A 21,737-nucleotide genomic window follows, 5' to 3' on the forward strand; every position below is an offset into this window, starting at 1 on the left:
GAGATTATAATGTTTATTATATATCAACTGGAAGATTCCACAAAAAAAAGTGCCCAGCACATGATTTCAAACACCCGTTTGGTATAGGGGGAGAGATAGGAAGGAGAAAATTTGGACAGAGATGAGAATGTGGACGGAAGAAGGTTTTCGTTCTACCGTGGAACTAAACAGCTACAGGATTTTTTGTTGTTGTTGTTTTGCACGAATGGAATGGAGTAAAAAAAAATGGGAAGACTTTTGAAGAAAAAAAAAAACAGACAGAGACCTCATTTTACATGGCTTTTTCATACTAAATAAGGAAGAGAAAAATCGTGGAATCAAACTAAAAAATCTGGATAGGGCGAATTGTCAAAACACAAAATGGAAAGAATGGAAATATAAGACAAACCGGAGAGAGAGAAACGGAAAGAATGGGGGTGTGTGTCGTTGACAGCATTTGAAAAAGTAATAATTATCATTTTTGCTTTTCAGAGATGGGAATTTCTTTCACTTTGAGAGAAAAAACATGAACAAACGAACAGATTAGAAAATTGGTTTCAAAAAATTCGAAAAAAATAATATCGTGGGCTTCTTTCTTTCTTCTATAAACTGCAAGTTGGAGGGCAGTGTGTGATTGTGTTGAGGGGGGGTGGTGGGAGGAGGTGTACAACATTTTTCGGTATTTTGGGCAGTAAGGAGGAGAGGGGAAGGATTCGGAGAAAAATATTATTTAAAAATAATAGGTATTTACACGATAAGTTCCTCCAGAAGGAGCGTGATTACTGTCCATTCTGGACATTTTGGGGGGGGCGTTGTGTATATGTCTAATATGTACGGGTGTTATTTTTTAAGATTTTGTTCTTTTGGGTTTTTTTTTGTTTTTGAAACTTTAGCCTCGATGTGTTGAACGAGTTAACCACTTTTCACAAAGCTGTGGCTGAAACAGGGGAAAGGGAGTTCACTAGAGAAACGGAATATCGCTATGGGTTTATCGTGATCGCGATTCTTTTTCGTCATCTTGATCAGTTTTTCTTGTTGGTTTGAGTTTGAAAAATGGCTGTGTGTATCAACTAATACTGCTACTCTGGCGGTGGATTGTTGAAGGGGAATTTGAATTGAGTGGTGTGGAACTAAAAAGGTTTTTTTTTTTTTGGTATTGAGAAGAACCAAAAAATGACTGGTTGACGGAATAAAACGCGTGTGGTTTCATTTACTGTAATTTCGAGTTGTGAAGTGGGTGGGAGTGTCTGGGGGGTTTCAGATCTGTGATGGATTCCATTTTCTTTTTTTTTAATCAAATAAATCTCGGTCGGGCGTGCGACAATTATGCCGCCGCTGTAGGTTTGTCTTGAGGATTGTTGGTCGACGGCTCTTTGCCATAGTGTCGCGGTCGGATCATCATCGTGGCCCGTTTGAGGGTGTAATCCCATCCGCGCCAGCGGAACCAGACGATCCCTACATCGAAACAAACAAATGAATGAAAAAGATTCGATTGAAAACAAATTTGACGAAATTGTACCTTGTCTGGCTGTCAGATCTTGAGGGTCCGTCAGGTAGATGCCGTTGAGTCCTCGTCCGCACGATTTCCACCACCAGCCGCCCTTGAGCATTGAGGCGCAGTTGAGGCTGGATCGGTCGTTGTCCCTTTTTTTTAAATATTTTTGAATCGGATTTACACATTTAGTATCTCTCGGCTTGTTTTTTTTACGACCGATGCGCCGCGCAATAAGAGAAAGTTGTTTCTATTTTTTATTTATTTTTATTTTTACCGATTGTACGTGGAGAAGGGACTCAAGTTGGAGCCGTACCAAGGATCGTTGAGCGAGTCTCCGGCGTTGCCCGTATATCCGCCAATCTCCAATTTGTACTGTTCCCGTTCCGAATACAATTTGAAACTTGAATATTCGGCGTATCTGCGACAAGAAATGAAATCGTTTTATTGTTGTTTAAAAAGGGAGGAAGAAAAAAAGATTTGGTAGAATTTTGAGTTGTCGACACAAACTTCTTCTTCTTTCACCGACGAGAATGGGACACCCGATGCGGGGCCTCTGGCTTGTGTCTATTGTTGTTTGTTTGGAATGAATTAACATTTTAACGAGCTGATTATCAGTCGTTGTCGACGAGTGAAAATCTGCCATATTCAATCAGCCATCTTTCTTTCTTTTTTCGTCCCTTCTCTTTCGTATGCCGTTAATGTTTGAAACATGACGCAATCTCTGGGAAGAGCGCTGATGGCCGGCGCTCCATGTAAATTCGGCGCTCATTTCGTTTTTCTCCGGTTTTTTATTTCTTTCTTTTTTTCGAGGGATTTTTTTTATTTTAGAAATTGGTTTCGAACGATGCACGCGTCTCGGTCAGGGCGCGGCTATTTTTCATCCCAAATATTTCTGACAATATCCCCATTCCTCCTTATCTTACCTTTTTTTTAAAAAAATTTAAATTTTGACTCCCGAAATCATTTCCGATTGAATGATTTGGATATTTATTTGTGGTTTTACCTTTTGTTGCCTTCGAAATCCTCCAGTTCGACTCGCAGCGAATAATCTTCAGCGTTGGTCAGCATGTAAATGTTTTCATTTCCCAGCCAGAATTCGTGATCGGGATCGCCGAATCCGCTCTTGTAATCGTCCCAGTCTCGGTTGAAATTCTCTCGGTTGTCTCCGCCGTAATCGTCTCTCCTTTGAATCACCTGACAACGAAAATAATAACAATAATATGATTTCAGATTTCAAACATTTTTTTTGGGCGCGTGACAAAATCGTGAAATCAGTGATCCATCCAAGTTCGAACCGCTCTTTAACACACACAAAAGCAACAATCGAAAAAACACACAATCAAATATTATCGGTTAGGAATCCTTTTGAAGAAGAATAAAAATATCCCGCGTGCCGATATCCCGACACGATAACCTTTTTTCTTCTTCTTCTCCCTTTTCTTTTGTTTGTCGGCGATGACTCTGCGCGATATGTGTGGTTATAACGCCACGATCTCACCTTCTTATATATACACTTCCTCCCCCCTTTATTTCTTGACTCTACACGCGCCAGCCGTATCACGGAGCGTGTGTGCGTCCTTTTGGTTGTTGTCGATGGAAACCCATTTGATATCTCTAGCGGCTTCCGTATCGAAATGAAATGTCAGGTGGAAGAAATGAGACGGAAAAGGTGTCAAAGGTCCCTACCGGTGGATGAGTTTCAATACTACTACTACTTCTTATCAAGGCTTAATCGTTTCCAATGATCAAAAGAAACGAAAGAAAGAAGGAAAGACGGTAATCCAATCCGGGACAGGTCGGAGTGGATGCGTGTGTGGCATGGGCAAGTAGCGCCCCTTCTTCTTTTATTTCTTGAAGAAGAAGAAGAAGAAGAGAAAAGTATGATCAGCTTTCTCTCGTCGTCCCTTTTTGAGAATGTTTTGACGAGTCTTGTGTGTGACTTAATACCGGTCATGGAGATAAATTGATGAATCGCATCAATGGCTATCTAATTGGAAGGGCAGATAGACTCTCGACGCAACACACACACACATTTCCCGCCGAGTGAACTTTCCAGTCGAAGAAACTCGCCACACAATGACTGACCTACTCAATCGGAAAGAAAAAAAAAGGAAAAAGAATATTCCATGTCTGGTTGTTGTTTGTTCAATTTTTGTTTCTCTCCTAGAGTCGCCTTTTTGAATTGTATCAATTGCAAGTTCTTTTGGGTTGTTCTGAGCAGAAATGTGTGTCTTCCCTATTATTCTAGAGTGAGTGAGATATTCATCTGTACAGTGTCTAGATGTTGAATGCAACGGTCGAGAGAGAAAGAAAGAGGGAGCCCAGAAATGTTCAAAGAGAGAGAGAGAGACTTTCTCCATACATGGGCGTCCTTTTCTCTCTATGCGTCTGAACCCGATTCGATTTTTCTCCGTTAGCTTTTTTTTTCTTTTCTTTTTCTTTCTATCTTTTTTCCCAGTGTAATTCCCTCGACTCGAATAAGGGAATAACAACACACACCGGGGCACATATCGGTCATGTTGATCTCGTGTTCCTTTGGGGACACACACACACACACGCTCACGCTGGCTGCTCTCGTTCCAAACGCTAAGGACTTTGGGAACCCAAAAAGAAAAAGACAAAGAAGAGAATTTCAAGTTTTTTTCATTCATTCGCTTGTGTCTGGTGAAACGAGACGTGAGGGTCATTAGCCCAACCCTTAGACTCCTCTCACCTGTTTGGAATAGATAGTCGAAAGAAGAGCTCTCGGTTCTGTTCAGGAATTTCAACCAGAAAAACATTTTCGAAACATTTTTCCTTCGGTTTTTTGTTTTTTAAAAATCCAGCAGAGTTCCTCACCACCTTCTGGCGTCGTCTTCCTTTCTCTCCTCCACCATTTTCTTCTTCTTCTTTTCTCTGTGTCGGCAACTGTTGCCACTCTACACACACACACACACACCGCCCACTTACTACTACTACTAATACCAATACTTGTATATGTATACACACTTCTGACACTGCTAGAGACTCTACCTCCCAACCAACCCACTCTCCCCCCCCTCACCTCCCTCCGTCCATATGTGTTGATGGATGAGAGATCCGCACCTTCCAGTCGCGGAGAAAAGAACCGGTCCAACGCTCACGCTCGTACACACACACACACACCAAACTCCACTACTCCACTAACCCTTTTTTTTTCTATCTTTTCTTTTTCTTTTCTTTTCTTCACTGTGTGTGGTAATAAAAAAAAAAGAACCTCCTCGTGCTGCTGCTGCTGCTGCAGGATCTCCCCCCCCCCTTTTTGTTTTTATTTTACCACCAAACTGGTTTGTTTCTTCTTCTTTCCCTTTTTCGATGTACACATTCAATAGATCTTGTTTCGCTTGATGAAGTTCTCTTCATCTGTGGAAGTGGGTCGGGCCCATTTTGATATTTTTTTTTTCCTTTTTTTCCCTTTGATTTTTCTATCCACGAGAAAGAGAGAGAGAAAGAGATAAATAAATGATCCATTACCGTCCAACCGCCATTGGCAGCCTCCATGTCGCAGTAGACCTTGATGTACCAGAAGCTGGTGCCGCGGATGAGTAGGTAATAGATGCCCGATTTGGTCAGTCCTTGCTCCTTCAATTCAGCGCACGAGTAGCCCTACATATATGACAGGGGTGGAAAGAAAAAAAAGTTATAAGAAACGGTCAGAAATCAAGTTCTCCAAGTGTTGGATTTCATTTTTGTTGTTGTTTTTTAATAAATCAGACAACATTTGCACGGCGGACTGACTTGACTGGGCAACCAGTTGTCAATCAAGTCCCAGAAAAGAAAGAAAGAGAAACACACACACAACTGTTGAAGGTGGAAGAAGACAAACTGTGTGTGGATGATGTTATCATCAAAAAGACTTGTCCTACATTTCAGTCTCTTCTTCTTCTTCTTTCAAAAAATAAGAAAAAGAAAAGAAGAAGAAGAAGACTGGAGGGTGTTGACTTGTTTAATAGGCTGGCAGCAAAAGGCCTCTGGGCGTTTGCCGTTACGTTCTTTTTTCTTCTTCTGCTGCTGCCCAGTGAGATATGACGCCATCTCTCTTCTTTGCGTAATCTTTGAACCCCCCGTCCGATGTGGATTCAGTCTTTATTCCACCGCATCAGCCGCCGCCGCCGCTGCTGCTCAAGTCTATAAATAATAACGGCCCGTGCCCACCCTTGTACGGCATCTCGTCCAAGCTTTCTCTTAACTGGACGACGACGGCCACTGCTAAATTCTCTACTTTTTGATTTGATTTGTTACACATATATCATTGATTTCCCCCAATGTCTAAACATGGGCGGCCGGCTGAATCATCAACTTTTGCTTTTGGTTATTTTCCATCTTCTTACCCGAATGTTTTGCGGAGTTGTGTAGTCGTAGAAGAATGTCGTGTTGGTGAAGCCCGGCTTGTTCTTGACCGACGGGAAGATGACGTTGGAGTTGTTTGGGATGCGCGAGCGCTCGGTAGGGCCGGCCGGAACGATGTGCTGCAGCAGAACCGAGCGGCTCGTCGTCGACGAGATGTTGGCCGTCGCCGCGGCGGCGATGACAGCCGCCGCCGCCGCCGAAACGGACGCTGTCGACGGCTGCGACGACTGGGCTTTTTTGCCTTCGCCCGATTTGGCCGAACCGCCCGACGACGAGGAACTAAGGCCGGCCGACGTTTGGTTGGCCGTCAGGACGACGATCGGGTCGTCGTGCAGGAATTCGCTGTCCATAATGTCGGAAGGAATGGGAACCACCTCGGGCGGTGGAAGCGGAAGTAAATGCGGCAGGGGCGTCGTCGTCGTCGACGATTTGGCGGCTGCCAAAACGGCCGCCACCACCGGCCCTGGCGAGAGTTCCTGGGCTCGGATGAGTGATTGGGCGGCGGTTCCGACGCCTCCAGACCCGACCACCCCGCGGCTAGTTGGGATTTCCGTCTGCTTGAACGTGACCGACACCTGTTGCGATTCCTGCGGCTTGTTGGCCAGGATGAGGCCGGCGTCGTGAGCGTCGCTCTTGGATCGTTTGGTCAAATTGCTCGGGGCTCCTGCTGCCGAACTGGCACCTCCGCCGCTGGTGCCAGCCGTGCTCCGAGTGCTGGTGCTGGTCGTGCTGGAGGTACTGGAGGTGCTGGTGCTGCTGGAAATGCCCGGCACGGCTCCCTGTTGTTGGCTCGGCTCTCTGCCCAGCTGGAGCAGATTCAAATTGTCGATGATCTGCTTGGTCTTAATGTTCAATTCGGCGTGGATGTCGGTCAGGGCCCGCTCCTGGCGCTGCGTCTGCCACAGGAGCGCCTCGGAGGTGGGCACCAGCGAGTCGACGGAACTTTTGGCGCCGATCAAAACGTTCCACACCTGATCCATCTTCTCGGAGACGTCCAGCAGTGGCGCCATTTTCTGGTAGAGCTGGTCGAGTTTGGCGTTGCTGACGGCCGACGACGAGGAGCGGCCGCTGGACAGGAGAACCGGGGACTCGGCGGCGGAGGAGGAGGCGGTCAGAAGGAGCGACGACGAAGGATCGGCGGGGCTGGAGCTGATGACGGCCGTGCGGACGTCGGCCACGGCGCTCATCATCTTGTCCATCTGCTCGGAGAAGAGCTCGATCAGGATCTTGAGGTGCCGGTCCATGCTGGCCATGGTCGTGCGGATGGATTCCGGAGTGTCTTCGCCGTTGGCGCTCCAGTCGGATCCCCTCCGGTCGATCAGTTTGTCCCCGCGGATTTGCGGCACCGAAATGTAGGCCCGGGCCTGCTCGCTGCTGGACGAAACGTAGTCGTCCGAGCCGGCCCTGCCCGTCTCGTTGTAATTGGCCAGTCCGGCCCACAAGAGGCTGTTGGAGTCCAACTGGTAGGTCAGGACGTTGAGCTTGGAGCCGATCTGGCTGACCTTTTCATCCAGGGCCAGGATGCGCGGCTCCAGGCTGTACTCGCGATCGCTAGACGACGAGCCGGACGAGGTTCCAGCGCTGCCTCCTCCACCACCTGTTGCAGTGGCGCCACCGGAAGCGGTGCCAGCCGATGATCCGGGCGACAGCCGGTTGATTCGGCCGTCCATGACTTTGAGTTGAGTCAGAATGGCGTCGGAGCGGGCCGTGTTCTCGCTCAATTTGGCCAGCATCATTTCCATGTTGCGTTCCAGGCTGTCGACCCGTCGCAGTTTGGAATCGATGGCCGACAGGGTGATCTCGAACAGGCTGTACACGTACGGATCCCTGGAACAATTGCAAAACAAACAAACAAACAGACGAGAAATTAGTTCCGCGCAACTTGGAACGGAAACAAATTTGAAATTCGACAAATGGAATCGCTCGAGGGGGCATAGAGAAAATCAGTCAATTTCAATTCGTGAACGAAGGAGAAGAAGTTGGAAGGAAAAAAAAAGGGGGTGGGGTGGGTGACGATGAATCGTGAGAACCCAAAGAAACAGGTGGGAGGAAGGAGGTGGGAACTCTTTTTCTTTCGGGAGTGTTTCATGTTTCACCTCATTTGTTATCCGCCAAGTCAAATATTAGCATAACGGGCGCTCGACGGCGCGTGATTCTGTCACAATAATCATTTCGGGAGGAAGGACCGGATCCGCCCTCTCTCCCGTTTTTTCTCCCCCCCCCCCCCCTATTCGAAAGTTTATTTTTAATTTTTTCTCTTTGATTTCATTCGTTTGTGCCATTTGAAATGTTGCTTCTCGTTTTCCCACTTGACGACGACTTTTTTTGTTGTTGTTGTTGAAAATTTTTGATTTATTTTTATGCCAAGGCAAGACACGACACGGGTGAATTCCGAACGAAATAGGTCGGGATTTTTTGTTGTTTTTTGTTTGTTGACTATTGGTGCTAGTTTGAGGGGTGACGTAACTAGCTGACAATATTCTCTGGCCATCGTCATGTACTATTCATTGATTTATATTTGAGTATCCATCTCGCCATTTTCGGAACAGTTTGATCGTTTCGTTCGCTTTTATCCTATTTGCCTCCGGCGCGGTTTTTCTATCGGTGGGCGATCAATCAATTAGCGGGGAACCCGATAAAAAAAAAACACAACCAAAACGCCCCAAAAACAGAAATTGGTCCTAGAAAACGTTTTTTGGGTTGTTGGGTTCTTGTTGTTGTTGGTCGGTTTTTATTGTGACGTAACCGAGGAGATAATCAAAAAAAGACACAGGTGAATCTTCTCTCTTCTCTTTCTCCTTTTTATTTTTATCTCCCTGCGGTGGAAACAAAAAAAAAGTAATTTTTATTTTGGTGGCCATCCTTTTTTTCCCCCGGTTGTTTAGGGAGCGCTAATCGTATCGACATTTTTCTCGGCCGTTTAAGGACACACGAATAACCGGCCACTCCCTTTTTTTCTCTTTTTTTATCTCGTAAAGATTCCTAATCTCTCTTGACGCTATGGCGTCGTTGTCGCCATGGCAACTGGAAAACATGGTGTTGTCGCTTCCACACCATTTGAACAATTTTTTTTATTATTATTATTCCGTCCCATTCACAAATGGAGAAGAAAAAATGAATGAGGACGACAAGGGGGCGACTGGTGACGTTAGGGCGTCATCGTGTCTGTCGCACACTTTCTCAGACGCCTGCCTGCCTGCCGGACCAGTGCGTCCCAGACGGTGCGGTTTATTTTTGCGCCTATTTGAAATAACACACCAAATAACTCCAAAAAAAAATCTGCTATTCAAAACTCGCCGTGTTGTGTGTGTTTGTGTGAGCTGTGGGCATTGATATCCTCCTCCTGGTGGGCCAGCGTCGTGACGAAATGTAGGACGTATGTTTGTGTACGGTACCTTTAACTCCCATTATGCTACACACACACACAACCCTTTTCGTCTATAATGTCTCGAAAAAAGTTTTTTTTTTTTTCTTCTCTACGCGCACAATGTCGCCCGTATAGCCCGGCAAAAATGGTGGAAAAATAAAAACGTGATGATCATTTTCCAGAAGGTGACGATGCGAAAAAGGCCAAAATTATTTGTTGTTTTCGAGAAGAAAAAGACGAAAAGGGCTAGCAGAAATTCTCTGTAGGTGTGTGTGTGTGTGTGTGTGCGTGTCTTTTCTCCTCAACCTGATAACCCACTCTTCTTCGGGAAAACGGGCGACGTGTTAGGGAGGTGGAGGACGAACCCCCCTCTCTTCATTCCCTCCTCTTTTTTTGCTCCGGCGACGGCCGCCGACTGTACGGTCGGTGCCGGGAGACCAACAACTCGGTCAGATGAGGCGAAGAAAAAACCCAAAGAAGAAGAAGTTGATGAATACAACTGGGAAAAGGAAAGAAGAAGAAGAAAATAAAAGGTGGGAATCATCATCATCCATCCCGTGCATGTGTTGTATAGGGGGGAATGAACTCGTCTGGGGAGGTTCGTGACGTCATCGCTATCTATCGTGAGCGTGTGTGTTGCGTGTGTGTGTGTTAAAGGGAGTCGGAGGGGCTGGCCTGGCCTGGCCCTTTTCGACGGTCTGGACGGAAATGAGATGGGACAAACAAATGGGCTCTTGTCTTTTTTTTCGTGAATTTTTCTTTTTCTTCTTTTTGTTGTTGTATTATTCGATTGATCGGAGCGCTACTTTTATTACGCAGTTATAACTTTTCTCTCCTTCCTGGTTTTTTTTCTTCTTTATTCCATTGCGCCAAAATTATTTTATTTTTCATTTTATTCAAAGGAACATCCGGTCCGCGATATTTTCTGTAATTTTTGTTTATTATTATTATTATTTTTTTTTGGTGCGGCCAGAATTGGCCGTCTGCACAGTCTGCGGCCAATCTCCTATGGCTGTAAGGTTATTTTCATTTTTATTTATTTATTTGCCGTTTCTCTTTTTTCTTCTTTTTCTTTTTTTTCTTGTTGCACACACTCCGACACTCTTTATAATAGCAGGTGGCTGGTTGGAGGGAAGAAGAGGTCATCAGGTGGAGAAATCTTCTTCTTCTTCTTCTTCTCCTTTCGGCCAGCAGCCACAAACATTTTTCGCCAAATAAAAATGAAAATCTGCGCTAATCCACACACACACACACACGCACGGGTAGACTGAAAATAGCCGGCCACCTCTTTTCTCTCTCTCTACTCGCGACTGGTTGGCCTTTTCTCTTTCTTTCTTGATCAAGATGGAGGGAACGGTGAATTCGGGGGGGTTACACAACATATCAGTTATATCCATCACTCGATCTCTCAACGGGTGGTCTCTCTCCCGTCCCGTCTCTTTTTTTCTCTTCTTCTTCTCGGGAGATATTTTTCCTGTTCGTCCACTAAGGAGAAAGAACGAAAAAATCAAACATTTATTCCTTTTCTTTCTCTTCTCTTCTCTTCTTTCTTCTTTTTAAGGGAAAAATTAGTCATCGGCGCCCGCGAGCCGCCACTGGGCCGGCCGGCACCTACACACAAAACACGCCGAGAAAATATGACAAGTCCCGCAAGACCCCAACAGACTCTGCGCGCGCGCTGGTCGACAAAAAAGTAGAAGCGAAATAAATTAATAATTGAAAAGAAAAAAAAAAAAAAAACTAGCGCTGCAGCTCATCAACCCAAAACGTACATGAGATATCCACACACACACACACAACTTGTTGTTGCTGTTGTTTAGCTGATAGCTGACGCTGGCCGACTTGCCCATTTGAATGTTGCGCTGAAAGAAAAGAAACACGTTTCTTCTATTTAAGAAAAAAAAAAGCAGCTGATTTTTATTTTCCGTTGGGAGAAAATGAAAAGGAGGAAGAAGAAGAAGAAGAAGAAGAAGAAGAAGAAGAAAGCCAACCGTCACTTTATGGCCTCGTCGGCGGCGGCAGTGGCGTCGTTCGACTCTCGGACGGTTTGTGCTGTGTGTGTGTGTGTGTGTGTGTGATGGAATGGCAATGGCGGGGGAAATCCTTAGATGGTCCGTCGGTAGTAGACAACGGGTTCTCACACACGCAGACATCAGTGTCGTCTATTTGCAACGCAGCGGCCCCTTTCAGGGCTCTGCCAGTTCACTTCTCTTTCTCTCTCATTTCATTTCAGTCGAGTTTTTGTTTTGTTTTTATTTTTATTTATTTTTTTCGAGGGCGAAAAGAAAAATTTCTGAAAGAAAAGAAAAGAGAAAGAAAAACAAAATCACGCAAGATAGAGTCAATCAAACGAAATGGTGTTTGACATATTCTCTCTCTTTCTCCGGTTGATGTGCGCATTTTTTTCCCTTTTAATCAATAATATCTATGTGTGTGTGTACCCCGAAACGACCTTTCTCTCTCTCTCTTGTCGCTCTTTTGGGCTTCTCTTGTTAAGTGATTGACACAATCGCCCGTGACCATCAAACACAAACTCTCAACACACACACACACACACACACACAAGCCATCCCTTTTTGTATAGCTCTCGTTTCTCTTTTTTATTTTTATTTTTTCTGTGGAAGAAAAACAAAAAATCAATTAGGTATCGATTAATTGCCCCATCTCCTATCGTAAGTGGAAGGCAAATTTGGACATTTGACATTTTTTTTTTTTTTTAAATTTATTTATTTAAAAGGAAGAAGAAAAAAAAAGGGCCACATCAAGAATATATGTGCCATGATGGAAGTCGCTCCCTTCCAGGAGAGAGAGACTGGAGACTGTCGTGTGGCTGATTGTGGCCGGCCATTGAACTTGTTTCTCTTTTTTTTTTCAGCGTGTGCGGTTCTTTTTTTTTTCTTTTGCAACGCTTAGAGAAGAACCTTGTGTGTGTGTTTTCTTGCAAAAGGAGGGGGGACTCGACAGAAGGGAGAGAGAGAGAGAGACCATTCATTTGCATACCGGGGGCCCAGCACTAGCGCAAAAGCTGTTCCGCAGTCTCTCTCTCTCTTCTTTCTCTGTGGGCTCGTTCTTTCTTTCTTTTCTTTCTTTCTCTCCGTTTTCCTCTTCTCGGCTCTCCTTTGTGTTATGAGGTCAGTGTAACGAGATTCGCTCATATCCAATTCGGTCCGTGCCGCCGCCGCTGAAAGAAGAAACGGAAAAACTCAAATATCAAAAGACAGAAACCAATTTTCTGCCCGGCCAGACTGCATCCGCAATTTTTTCTTCTACCCTTCCGTCGACAATTTTTTTTTGCGCCATTTGATTTCAATTTGAAAAAATTGTTTTTCCGCTTAAATTTTCGAATTTTTTAAGCGACGAAAATTGCGCGGAAAAAAACCAACAAAACAAGCTAGCCGAAATGAGCGAAGCTGGCCTTTTATTTATCCAGGTTAGCAGACAACGGCACATGCGTCGTGGGGTATCTCTGGCTGTAGGGTGGTTGTATTTTTTCGCCGATGCATATCCGCGTCCGAAAAAAGGCGGGGAGTCCTCCCCAAAAAAAGAAAAAAAAAAAAAAATCTAAAAAAAAAAGTTGCGCGTTTTTTTTTCTTCTTCTTCTTCTTTCGCTGGCCGCCATCCAGGAACTTGACGAACCGAAAACTAAATTATTCGTCTTTTCTCGTTCTTTCGCTCGCAGTCGGTGGTGGCATTTTTATTCACACGAAGAAGCCAGCAAAGGGACCCGGCCCCCTTGTAACAAACAAACAGCAACAGAAGAAAAATAATAAGAAGAAGAGTCCAGTCTTATCGCTTTGCTTCACCTTTCACCACTCAACAACTAAACAACAAAACAAGACAAAACAAAACAACCCGAAAAAATCCGGTGATTTTTGGGGGTCTGCCATTTTTCGTTCTGTTTTCGGTGTGGTGTTTATCTGCTGGGCGGTGACAAATCAGATGCGCCTTGTTCACACTCTTTTTCTTATTTTTTTTTTCAAGGGCGATGATTGGCAGGGAAATGTGTTTCCGAGTCGAAATCTTGGATGGTCGATTCAATTGACTTTTGGCGAGTTTCTATGGAATTAAAGAAGGCCAAGCGAGGCTCTCGGTATCGTTTCCTTATTTCTTTTGCGCAGTGTGCTGTTGTTGTTGCAGCTTTCTCTCTTGGCTCCTTGTGGAATGATAAGCTCCTCTTTGTTGCTCATCTCTCTCTCTGTGGCCATCGAATCAAAATCACACATATAGACAGGATGATTGCCTTATCCCAATCGTGTGTGTCTACTTGATCAATAATCGAAGAAGAGAAAAATCCCTTTTTCTTCTTCTTCTCTTTCTTTCGGGGGGGGGGGGGTTTGAAAAGTAAAAAGAGAAGACGAAGAAGAAGAAGAAGAAGAAGAAGAAGAAGGTAAGAAAAAAAAAACCTGTCGGGAGAAAATGGTTGCTACGACCATAAAAAGAAAGCGTTCTTTTTTATTCCTTTTCTTTCTCTTCTTCTTCTTCTTCTTCATCTTCTTCGTCTTCTCTTTCATCACCGTTTCGTATTGGGGAATAGTTTCAAACGTGTGTGTGTCTAAGAGAGAAGAGAGAAGAGAAGAGAGAGACCAGACAGACATACAGAAGTCTCTCCGACGCAGCAGGAGGAATTGTTTTGTGCTGCTCCGGAATTACAGTCCAATCCGGACGTGGAGGATTGATGAGGGTCACGTTACACATTTATATATGTGTGTTTTCTTGAAAGAAAAAAAAAATAAAATAAAAGAAGGAACGTGTAGACGAGAAGGGAGAGCTGCAACGACGACTCTACATTCGGGATAGAGAAGACGAGTTGGTGGTGGGGGGGGGGGGTTCAATAGGAAGGAAAAAAAAAAGAAAAGAGTGACTTGACCAAATCGAGCAAAAAGGGGACAACAACTCACAAGTCCGACTCACGGGAGTTAGAAAAGAATCAAATCAGAAAGAAAGAAGAAAAAAAAAAACCCAAATAACTCTGCGCGTCTGTTACACACCCACTATCGAATTTGACCGTTGAATAATCATTTGGGAATATCCCGGTGAAAGGAAATCAGCTGCCAGTTCTCATAGGGGTTCGTTGTGTGTAACATTTTTTCCAAAATTGTATATAGTCGTTTCTCCCCCACATTATCGACTGGAGAAGTGGAATGAACCGACTATCTAAATCGACTGAATCGCGTTGGATAACGACGAGAGTTGGAATCAAAGTGGTTCGATGATTGGCAGCCAGCGGAGTAGTTGCAATGTGTTTCCCCCCCTCCCGACTAATACGGGGCCTTCTGAGTAGGGCTCAACCCATCGAGTTAGAAAAGATGTCCATCATATCGTCGGGGGGGGGGGGGGGGGGGGGACGACACACGCACTCACGAACACACATTTTCTTCCTTATTTTTTTTTTTTTTTTTTTTTTTTTCGCTGTTGTTGCGTGACGTGAAACAAAAGAAACCAAACAATTTCCATCTCTTATTTTATTTATTTTTTTTTTTTCCTTCTTTCTCCACGACTTATCGGGAGGGCCAGGCGCGCACCGGCCGAAAAAAAGGAAGCCGTTTCGAATTTCAAAATAAGAAATAAAATAAACTAAAAACAAATTAAATTTAAAGGGAAAAAGATAAATAAATAAATAAAATAAAATTTCTAGTGACGGGCAACCCAAAAAGTCTTTTCTTTGATTGGCTGACGGCTCCCGCGGAGAAGAGCGGCCAACAGGTTTCTTCCTCTCGGTTCGGTTCAAAAAATCGAAATGTTTATTTATTTTTTTTTTTTCCTTCTTCTTTTCGGATCGATTTGAATTTTGAAGACTTTTTCTTCGTGTGTTAATACAAAGGCGATGACAACGATGACAAATATCATCACGGGGTTGTGAAAGAATGTCTCTTCTTCTTTTTTTTATCTCCTCCCGCAGGGCGTCGGCACTTCGGAATGGAAAAAAAGTTTTTTTTTTCTTTTATTTATTTATTCCCGAACGTGTGTCCGCGCATATACAGTTGATGATTTGAAATATCAGTTGGAATCCAACACGAACACACATACAACGCCGACCTTTTTTTCTTACTTGTTTTTTTTTTGTGTGTGTGTGTATCGTGAACATATAGTAAAGCAAGGCCCTACTTTGTCATCTTGTTGTGTTCCTTTTTTTTCTTTTTTTATATTTGAAATCCAAAGGAGTTGACATCCGTACAACAACATTTTTTTTTTCGATCGAGGAATTTGTTTCTTTATTTTTGGTTGGGTGGGAATTTCACTTTTTTGATGAACGGCGCGAAAGTTTCGAGTTACAAATTTCAAAGGAAAAATTGAGGCAGACACAAATGGAATCGATTTCTTATGAAAGACAATTTTCGAATCACCCGCAGCCGATGCGGTTTTGCCCCAGAACTACAAATGCCGTTGCGTGTGTGTTTAAAAGAAAGAAAAATAAGGGTGGAGCCCAATATTTCATGGGCTATCGTTGGCCGGCAATTTCCAAAAGGGACACAAAAAATTCCTTTCAAATCAAAATTTTACAAAATGGACTGTGTTGGTCTCTCCACTTGGTTGGCTTTCCATCTCTCGGTCGAGTGTGTGTGTGCCCGTTCCATCAAAAATGAACGAAACAAAAAAATGTGTAATTCAATTCTCCTTTTTTTTTCACGGCAATTTGCCCTCCTCCCCCCTCCTTGAAGGAGGTGGTTGTAATCGCAACTTTCACTCTCTTTTTTTTTCTTCTCTCTGTTCAACTATTCGTTTCTGTACCGCCTTCATTTGTTTTTTTGAACTTTCGGAGTCGTTTGTGTGACTATTCTCGTTGTTGTTGTTGTTTCATTTTTTTCTTTCTTCCCCCCTCATTCGACCACACGATTTTTCCCAGGGGGAACTTGGCGTGACACGCGTTCGCGCCGACACACACACACACACACACAAAACCAATTGAGAAAAAAGAAAATCCCGACCGCGCCCATCATTGACTTTCGGTCGGCGACGTCGACCTCTCGGGCGCCGTTGTGTAAAAAGAAAACGACGACGACGACACATTTTTGTTTTGTTTTTGTTTTTGTTTTTCCTATGGAAATAAAAATCTGCGGGGGGTTGTTGGGGGATGACGACAAATCATGACAAGAGGACACGCCTTTTTATATCTCCCGCTTCCCATCTCTTTAGTACAATAACAACCCCATTACGTGTCAATCGACCGCGGCCCCCGCGCGCAACTTTCAAACCTCAAAGGTTGTCGATTGCGCCACTGGACTTTGGGCACGTTCGTGAATGGACGGCGGTTTATTGTCTTTCTTTATTGTGTATCATTTCATAATTTTTCTTGCGTCTTTTCGCTTCCCCCTCGTTCTTTCTCCTCTCCGACCGATTTATTATCCGCAATTCACTTGTGTTACCAAGTCGAATTGTCTTACTTGAGAGAGTCAGAGAGAGAGAGAACGTGGCGTCATTGTGTTGGGATGCCCTGGATTTTTGGATTTCTAGACAAATCCAATTTTTATTCTGAATAGCGTCAAGTTGTTTTTTGTTTTAGGTTAAAAAAATGAAATTTATGTCGTGGGAACCAGCGGAAAATGATTTGGTTGAATCTGAACTTTGCGCCGACGACCGGACACTCACCCGCCATCATCACGCCGATATTAATAGAAAGCGAGTCACTCTTTTTTTTTGTTCGGTTGGATGGGGGGGTTGAACCGTTTGCGGCTGAGTGGATTCCGTCATCGTCGAAAGTGATCGGTCGACATTGTCCGCCGGCTGGCGCGCAAGGTCGGGCCCGACCAGCAGCAGCAGCAGCAGCCGCCGCCGCCACAACAACAACCCCACCAAAAAAATGTGGATGAAATAATTTCTCAACTCTGCCGCTTTTGTCCGAAGGTGGTAGTTATAAGAGGGGCCCCAGCCAAGAAAAAACTGGCAGGTTGTAATAAGAAAATGATAAGAGAGAGAGAGGAGTCGTCGATCCAAATAGAAAAGAGAGTGAGAGATTATTAAGGCCACACCAATTGGTAGTGGTGGTGGTAGTGCTGCTGGTGGTGGTTTTCTTACGTTGCGATGAGATCGTGACTCTCGAGCGATTGCCGACGTCTCTCTCTCTCTCTCGTACGTGTGTGTGGGTGGCAAGTCAAATGGAGTTGTCCGTTTTGGCGTTTTGAGAGTTTCGTGAGTAAAAAAGAAGAAGAAGAAAAAAAGAAACCAAGTGCTTTAGATTCCAGGCCACTTGACGCGTCATTTCTTTTTCTTTCATTTCTTTCCCCCCCCCCTCGTCTGATGTTAAAATCAGAAACAGATAGACTTTTTGTGTGCAACCAAACAAACAGAAAGAAGAAAAAAAAAACTCGTTCACAAACGCACACACACACCTGCCGCTAGTTTGTCCTGGTCGTTTAACTCGGTCAGTCAATGGCACTTGGCGCTGGCCAACACACACACACACACACACACACTGGATTCTTCGGTCTCCATTCCCGTCCAGTTGTTTGGCTTTCCATTCAAGCATTTTATATGATAATGTCAAACAATTTCATTCCTCCTACTACTCCACAAATGCCCAGTTTAAAACAAAAAGTTAAAACTGGAAAGGGAAAAAAAAAATGAAAATGATGATCTCTTTTTTTCTTTTTTGCCTGGCTGGCCAGCCTTTATCTTTCTTATTGACAAATTGGATTTGATAACTTTGCGCTTCTTCGCCGACGTTAAGTGCGAAACGATTTTCAGAGATTTTTTTTTTTTTTTACCTTCGTTTTATTTTATTTTTTTCCAGGGCGTTTTATTTTATTTTCAAACTTTCCCTCCCAAAGAAAAAATAAAAGAGAGAGTTTTTTTTTTTTTGTTTTTTCTCCAGCCGGAGTTCACTAGCGATGGGTAAAGTGAACGTAATCTATAGGGGAATCATCATCAAGCTATCGCTCAATGTATCGAATAATCACAAAGTTGTTGCGGTAGTTGCTGATGTAGTAGCTCATTCCCGTTCGAAACGGAAATTAAAAGACAACATGAAATCGAAACCTTTTTCCTGCAGGGGGAAAATTGTTCAATTTTCCCAGTTGGGGTTTTTCTGTTTTTATTTTTTGTTTTTATTTCCCATCGGTGAAAGGTTTTTTAAAAAGGCCGGTTTTTCTGTCTGTCTGTGTGTGTGTGTTTGTCTAATATTTTTATTTCTTAAGGAAATGGTGAAATTTGGTTAGACAGAGAGAAAAGGTGGGAGCCCCTTTTCGATAGAAACTCGATTCAAGGTTTTCTGTGTTGTTGTTGGTTAGCTACTACTTGCCACTATGTTAAATACTATCCACCTTTTCTTTATTCTTTTTTTCCCCCGAGTTTGATCAAATAAAAATGACTCGGCATTTATCCATCTCACCACTAGGTCAAAGAGAATTTCAAACATTTTTTTCTTTTTGTTTTACCTCCAATCATCCGGCGTGATGCTGGATGGTGTCGTCGTCGTTGTTGTCGTTGTCGTCTTTGTGGTGGCGGCTCTCGGCCGATTGGACGATGCTCCGCCACCAGCGGCCGATCCTCCTACTCCTCCTACTCCTCCGGTTCCTCCGTGATGAGCTCCCGCTGCGTTCATGTTGCTCCGTTTGGCGGCCAGGGCGCAGTCGGGCAACACGGACAACCAGAGAACCAGCAGAGGCAGCACGAACAGCAGCGGCTTCAATGGCCGCCGCTGACCTGCCGCCATCATCCACCGGGACTTGGTCATCATCTTCGTCGTCGCACTTTTGTCGTCTTCACCTTCTTCGTTTTTCCTTCTTCTTTGATATTTCGTGGATTTTTAAATTTTTTCAAATTCGGCGCGGATTTTGGATTGGCCAGTGATTTTTCTCGCCAATTTAAAAAAAAAAAAAGTTTTACCAATTGACTTTTGAGGGTGTTTTAAAGTCTAAATCACAAGAGTTGTTGGCAAGTTGGCTGTTTTGGGTCACTCAAAAAGTCCATGGGTCCATTTGACAGACCCAGAAATCACGTCCCGCACCGATGCACACAAGAAAAAAAAAATGTAGACACGGTCAAAACAAACACCGGAAAACGGATGGTTGGAGGGGTGGTATTTTTTGCTGCTGGAAGAAGAAGGAAGAAAAAGGAACGTGTCAGACTATTTGGACGACGACAGTGTCATATGATCCATTTCTTCCGGTTTCTTTTTATTTTGTTTTTTTTTTTTCAAAAGACGATCGGCCCCTTCTCGATGTCTCGTAATAATTTTTCTGGCTCGGAAAAATTAGGGCGACGCGTTCACGACAAAACGGAATTGGAAGATGAGAGCACACACAACTCACACGGGCAACACTGTCGAAAATTCTATTATTATTTTTTTTTTTCGAATCGAAATCAAATCGGAAAATTTGTGAACAGAATTTAACAAATAAAAAGCCACCCTCCCGGAAGAGGAAGGATTTTTTGGGGGTTTGGAAATGGGAATATCGATTGGAATTGCTGGGAATTTGATTCGTTTGATTTTCAGAGTTGAGATTCGGTTACAAAAAAAAACAAAACAAATAGTTTGTTTCGACTTTTTCGAGGGGAGCTGCCGGAATGAAAAGCGGAGATGGAAGTTGGTCACGTGTCGATCGACAACTGAGCTTCCACCTGTGCCGGCCCCTACCTTGTATAGTCTCTCCTTCTCTCTCTTTCTCTCTCTCTCTTTGGCTTCTTTTTCTTTTCTTTTTTTCTTGCCACTGGAGTCGACTCGGCTAGTCGACTTGGCCCGGAGTCGACGACTGTTAATACTACTACTACACGCCACTGCTCTGCCCTGGCTGGCAATCTCATTACTTGTCTGACTAATCATCGATCCGAAATGTTTTTTGCTTGAAATCGGGACGTCGTGATATTCTGAAATTCCCCTCAAAAGAAACAAAAGATCCCACACATCATTAGAATCAGCTTCGTCTTACATCATGTCGCCCTTAGCTCTTGTTCTTCTCCTTCCAGCGGATGAAAAATATTTTTTTCGGAGGGTGGAATTTCAGGGTTCTTTTGTTATCATCGCCGAATTCGGAATTACCATATGATAATAATGAATTTTTTTACAGAAGGCTGGCGGGAGTGAGACCTTTAGGGGGCTTTATTTCTCCACCCTCGTCGAGAGAGAGACAAAATGTTTGGGGTCAAACTTTTGATTTTTTTGATTTTTTTTTTCTTCTCCCGAGTCTGCGCGCGTCGCCTTTTTTTTCTTTCGTCAGCCCGTGTCTGATTGAAAAGAGGCCGCCTCCTCGGTCGCTCGCCATCGTCGACGTTCGAAACTTTCCATAACGCTGCCGACAACGACACTTTCACTTTGAAATAGCCCCCCACTCTTTTTTCTTTTTTGAAGAACCTTCTCTCCTTCTTCTTCGTGATTTTGAACTGGCGAACACAATCATCGTAAAGAAGAAGACGTCGTTACACGTTGGAACTGTATCCGATATCGTTCACGGTTGCCTGATTCCTCTTAGCACGCGATCGCTCTTAATATCTCCCCCTTTTTAATAATTCTATTATGCATGCCGAGGAACCCAAGCCCCGTTTCGAAAGGAAGAGGAGAATCGGCGGCTACCCCCCCTCGAGCCGTTTATAAAAGAAATTAAAATGAAATTTTTTTGAAATTTTTTTTTATCGACAACCAAAAAACAAAACAAGGGGTCTCATGTTTGTTAGATATCTCTTTGTAGAAGTTATTTTTTTTTTTGCTGTTGCTGTTGTTGTTGCTGCGGTGGAGAATCACGTTATTGCATCAATGCAATAAATAATAACCAGTTTATCAGAGAGTAGTCTAGTATAACTAGTAATATGTAATATGCGCAAGTGTTATCAACCCCGAGACCGCCGCCGCTTCCCCTTAGGAAATAGTTCAAGGAAATATTATCTCGAGTAGTAGCGCATTCACAAAAAAGAAAGAAAAGATCAAACCAAAATTAAACAGACGACCGAAAAAATGCCCAGCTGTCGACTGGGATTTTGTTTTCGTTTGTTTTGGCTGCCGACTGGCAACCCTTTTTCCATTCAAACTTCTGTACAAGTACAACAAAGACAACCCAAGTCCATGAAAAGATCTATTTTTCTGCGTGATTTCTCTCACTTGTCTCTTTTTCCCTCTCACTATCCTCGTTGTCTTGTCGATTATCCAGTCACGAAAAAAAAAAGAAAAAAAATTTCAGCGTGTTTTTTTTTCTTATTATTTTAGCCTCCCTATCCACTTGCACCGGCGTGCATAATTACTACGTCTTTTTCAGTGTTGTAAGAGTGAGAGAGAGAAAGAGAAGTACTACACACTCGGTCGTTTTTCAGGTGAACCCGAAGGAGCTCACTCACACTCACCGAGAGTCGTTCGTTCTCTCTCTCTCTTTCTAACCTACTTTGAATGACGTCGACCGTGCCCTCTCCTCCGGGTTCTTGTTTTTTCTTTCTCTTTCTCACCGAGTTGCTGGACTGCAGTGCAGTGCAGAGAGAGAGAGAGAGAGAGAGAGACAAATACTCGTCCATCAAACATCAAGTTGATAACCTTTGCCGTCAGTCAAGAGGCCAGCCACTGTGCAACACATTGTCACTTTTTTTCTTGTCGTGGTGCTAACCGATTCA

General features: G+C 43.8%; 3 protein-coding genes across 6 annotated transcripts in view; 2 read left to right on the forward strand and 1 right to left on the reverse strand.

The window, feature by feature from the left end:
• Positions 1 to 19,771, reverse strand: LOC124327016 (platelet binding protein GspB-like). The gene is made up of 7 exons (XM_046785803.1): positions 18,581 to 19,771; positions 5,824 to 7,669; positions 4,967 to 5,098; positions 2,478 to 2,668; positions 1,749 to 1,892; positions 1,499 to 1,623; positions 1 to 1,434 (listed from the first exon to the last, which is right to left on the reverse strand). Exons 1-7 carry the CDS (start codon positions 18,880 to 18,882, stop codon positions 1,304 to 1,306), a joined length of 2,871 nt encoding a protein of 956 aa, XP_046641759.1. The 5' UTR covers positions 18,883 to 19,771; the 3' UTR covers positions 1 to 1,303.
• LOC124327110 overlaps positions 1 to 21,737 on the forward strand; it is a 271,197-nt gene that overhangs the window by 80,309 nt on the left and 169,151 nt on the right. The window lies entirely within an intron of this gene.
• Positions 1 to 21,737, forward strand: part of LOC124326972 — a 37,701-nt gene that overhangs the window by 1,538 nt on the left and 14,426 nt on the right. The window lies entirely within an intron of this gene.

The sequence above is a fragment of the Daphnia pulicaria genome, chromosome 2, assembly GCF_021234035.1.
Source record: "Daphnia pulicaria isolate SC F1-1A chromosome 2, SC_F0-13Bv2, whole genome shotgun sequence".
Lineage (NCBI taxonomy): Eukaryota > Metazoa > Arthropoda > Branchiopoda > Diplostraca > Daphniidae > Daphnia > Daphnia pulicaria.